Source organism: Antrostomus carolinensis, unplaced genomic scaffold, assembly GCF_000700745.2.
Source record: "Antrostomus carolinensis isolate BGI_N321 unplaced genomic scaffold, ASM70074v2 scaffold31683, whole genome shotgun sequence".
NCBI classification, from domain to species: Eukaryota; Metazoa; Chordata; class Aves; order Caprimulgiformes; family Caprimulgidae; genus Antrostomus; species Antrostomus carolinensis.
The window spans coordinates 8,059-11,634 of NW_010306396.1; the positions used below are offsets into that span (position 1 = coordinate 8,059).

Here is a 3,576-nt window from a genome sequence, read left to right on the forward strand (position 1 = left end):
CATACAGAGCCCCCCCCCCACCATCTCCAAGCAGGCGTGGGCTGCCCTTTCTCGGGTGTCTCCCAAAACAGCACTTTCTCACATCCGAGCACAACATCTGGCCAAAACCAGGCAACCATAAGAGAAGTTGTCCACTCTGGGACACCCCTCCCACGCACACATATCTCCTGTCTCCCTTGCCAATGCCAGAGGGCAGCAGTGAGGAGAACACAAGCTCAGAGAGAGGAGCAAAGTCCCTTGCTCAGAGCCGTAGCTCAGAAACAAGGTGGCTTTTTGGTGCCATGCCATTGCAACCACGTAGGAAGAGGACAAAGCCCTGGACAGGGCGAGCATGCCCCGCTGGGACCAGCAGCAGTCATAATGAATACAGCCTCCTGCCCCTTAAAGACAAAGACTTTGTCACGAGTGCTTTGAGATACTCTGCTCTCCTCTACCTGCCTCCTGCTGACTTCTGCACTTGCTTTACCAAATGAGGACAGTGCCCCCACCTTCAACAACTCCATGCAACCGTTCTCCTACCACTCCTCTCCCTCATCTTGCCTTTTGGCAAAGGATCTTCCCAATGGTGCACAGAGGGCCACCAGCCACTTAATGCAGATGCTCAGGAACGCCTCCTCACCAAAACCAGACCAACCTTTCCTTACTGTGAGGTTGGGGGCTTGTACTTTGGTTATGATGAACCCAGAAGCAACGCCAAAAAAAGCGTAGGACCCACCACAGCATGAGCAGGGCACAGGACTTCACTTTCTGTGGGTCAGGAAGGCAGAAAAACTCAGCACACACTGATCCAGCAGTGGCAACAGCCTCGCCGCAGCCTAGGCAGCAATCTGGTCAACAGCACCAGCAGGTACTTCTTGGTAACCTCAATCAAGAAGTCAGAAACCAGATAAAGCAACATGACAGCCAGGGAACCAACCACACACACAGACCCCATCTCTCAAGTATTTCCTGCTCTTTGGGGTCTTGCAAAAACTGTCACTGCAGGACAGGTCTGCAGCTTACCATGCAGGAGGATTGCTTGGGTCATGGCTAGGCCACAACGTGACAGCCAGTCCACCATCAAAACTGCTACAAAGGGGCCTGAGCCAAAGGAGACCTCCCTTGATGTGAACAAGTGAGTGTGGATGAGCCTCTCAAGATGCAGGAGTGATGGCTCAAGCAATGCAGGCGATGGCAGAGGACTGAAGTTACTCACTAGCTAAGGTGACCACTGCAGGGACACTGGCAATCACTCCTTCGGGCACACGAGCAATGCACTGGTATCGCCCCACCGTGTGGTTGTTGAGAGCCGTGATGACGAGTTTCCCTTGCTCAATGTGGATACCCAGCAGCTCATCCGATCCAGCCAGCTCCTTCCCGTTCAGTCTCCAGGTGAGGTTCACCCCGGAGGGGTCCACCACACACCCCAGGCTGACTGGGCCCCCAAGCTTTTGGACAATGGAGGCAGGTTGCACTGTAACCTGAAGAGATTCACCTGCACAGGGGGAAAAAATAGGAATAAGAAAGCTCTGTGAGACTCAGGAAAAGAAAGGACAGAGGAAAAAACTGCAGTGCTAGTACATTCTGCATTCAATTGCTTCTGCTTGTGCTGCACCTTCCCCTTAGCTCCTCACACACCCACCCTAGTGCTTCGAGATGCACACCAGCCCCATTTCTTCTTGGCACCACTAGACAGAGATGTCCAGCTCCGATTGTTTCCCCTTCTCCTTTGGAGGAGTGTTTGAACCTAGACCTTTGGTCAAGGCTATTGAGGAAGCAGCGGAAAGAGAAAATCACTTTGTGCTTGAGGCATGGCTGTGCTAACCAGCACGAAGGCAAGCCACAAATGAAATGGAACAAATGGCTAAGAACAGAAACTCACTCAGTCTGGCAAAGCAGCTAGCAGCTGTGAGGATGAGGAAAGGGATGAGCAACATGGGTCTCTTCTTTCCACGTGTCATTGCCATCCCATGCGGTGTGTCCTGGGGCAGAGGTGCCCAGGGAAGGGTCCCATAAGCTGCTTCAGGGGATGCAGTGGAGGTGCGGCAGTGGATTCCTGCAGATGACAAGAGACACAATGGATGAAACCCTCAGAATTCTCTCTACTTTCCAGCCCTGCCTGGCTTCTCTACCAACATCCCAAAACTCCCAGGGATTCCCTGAGCCAGTGGCCCGAGCAGGCTACAGACACTGACGCAAGCGCTTCTCTTCTCCAGTCTCTTCCCTTTCTGTTCTCCAGTCTCTTCCCCAAGCATGGCCATGAGTCTCCCAAGACATCCCATCCTCAGTCCTCAGTACAAATCTCCATGTGTGCACACAGACACGTACTCACTCCCCTTCCCCACTTCAGATTCAGCGCAGTGAACATCTGTACTGTGCCAGCAACGCACACCAGGCAATTTTCAGGAGCAAAACACAAACATTTCCAACAAGTGTCACTGGAGACATTCGCCGAGTGTTGCTGACACTCCTTGGCTGTGTCTGGAATGCATTCTAGATTGAACACAGAAGTAAATGAGTAGGTACCAGTCCCAAGCAATATGAAAACAGAGGTGATCCCACAGTTTCAGAGTTTCTTCTGGAGACACTGGCTATGTTGCTACTGGGCATATGTATGTTTCAATCCCGATGGGGCTCCTTAGGAAATGTAAAAGTTTCTCGGGACATTTCTGCAAGGAATTATTCCGAAGTGGAAGGAATGCTTTGTCAGGAGAAAAGAAATGCCCAGTTGTAAATTCGTTTAAATTCAGTGTGGTGAGCTGAGGGTGGATTACACTAATTTGGCATAATACACCTTTATTCCAAACTGATAGACCCAATCTATGGAAGGATTTCAGGTTAACCATTCTGCCTGAAACACACTGCCTATTTTGAGTTGAACTACCTTGTCCGGATAAACCATCAGGTTCATATCTGAAAGCATCAGTGATCTCCAAAAAACCTGAAGCCCAAGGCTGCCCATCACAAGCCAGATTGCTGTGAAGAGCTGCACAATGCAGCAGCAGTTTTGGAGACACCGTCATGAATGAACACTAAAGCAAACAAGCCAGGTCAGGGGGATTAAAGATCTAAGTGGCTGCACCAAGAGACACCTCAGATGTCAGGCTGAATTCACTTCAACCAAGGGCAAAGGGAAGAAGTCAAGAAGAGACTTCCCTCTATGGACATTGTAACACAGCTACAGGATTTTGAGTTCCCTCCAGCTGCAGCACTAAGAAGATGACCTGTGAGTCTCAAAGGCATTTCAGAATTGCTCCTGTCACATGCCCACGTTGGCAGGGGAGAAGCCCAAGACCAAACCAACCACAGCAGTCAGCCCAAACAGCAGTTACATTGCTTGCTACCCCTGGAGATACACAAGTAACTGCAACAACCATCCTCAAGAGCACCAGGACTCTGCAACATGGTCCCTGCTCAAGCCATCACCTGGAAGGTGTCCCTGCTGATGGCAGGGGGGTTGGAACTAGATGATCTTTAAGGTCCCTTCCAACCCAAACCATTCTGTGATTCTATGATTTTGCTTAGCCACTTGTGACAGCAAAGGTGCAAGAGGGCAGCATGGGGTCAATATCCATGGCTGGTTATGCCAAGGTCCAC

At 50.8% G+C, this 3,576-nt stretch overlaps 1 protein-coding gene across 1 annotated transcript in view; it reads right to left on the minus strand.

The window, feature by feature from the left end:
* LOC104522758 (brother of CDO) overlaps nucleotides 1-2,035 on the minus strand; it is a gene marked incomplete at both ends in the record, with an annotated part of 9,977 nt that extends 7,942 nt beyond the window's left edge. Inside the window, 2 exons of the mRNA XM_010165130.1 lie at nucleotides 1,196-1,474; nucleotides 1,862-2,035. Of these exons, the coding sequence (XP_010163432.1) occupies nucleotides 1,196-1,474; nucleotides 1,862-2,035 (453 nt within the window). The remainder of the gene's footprint in view (nucleotides 1-1,195; nucleotides 1,475-1,861) is intronic.
* Between the last annotated feature and the right edge of the window lie 1,541 nt (nucleotides 2,036-3,576).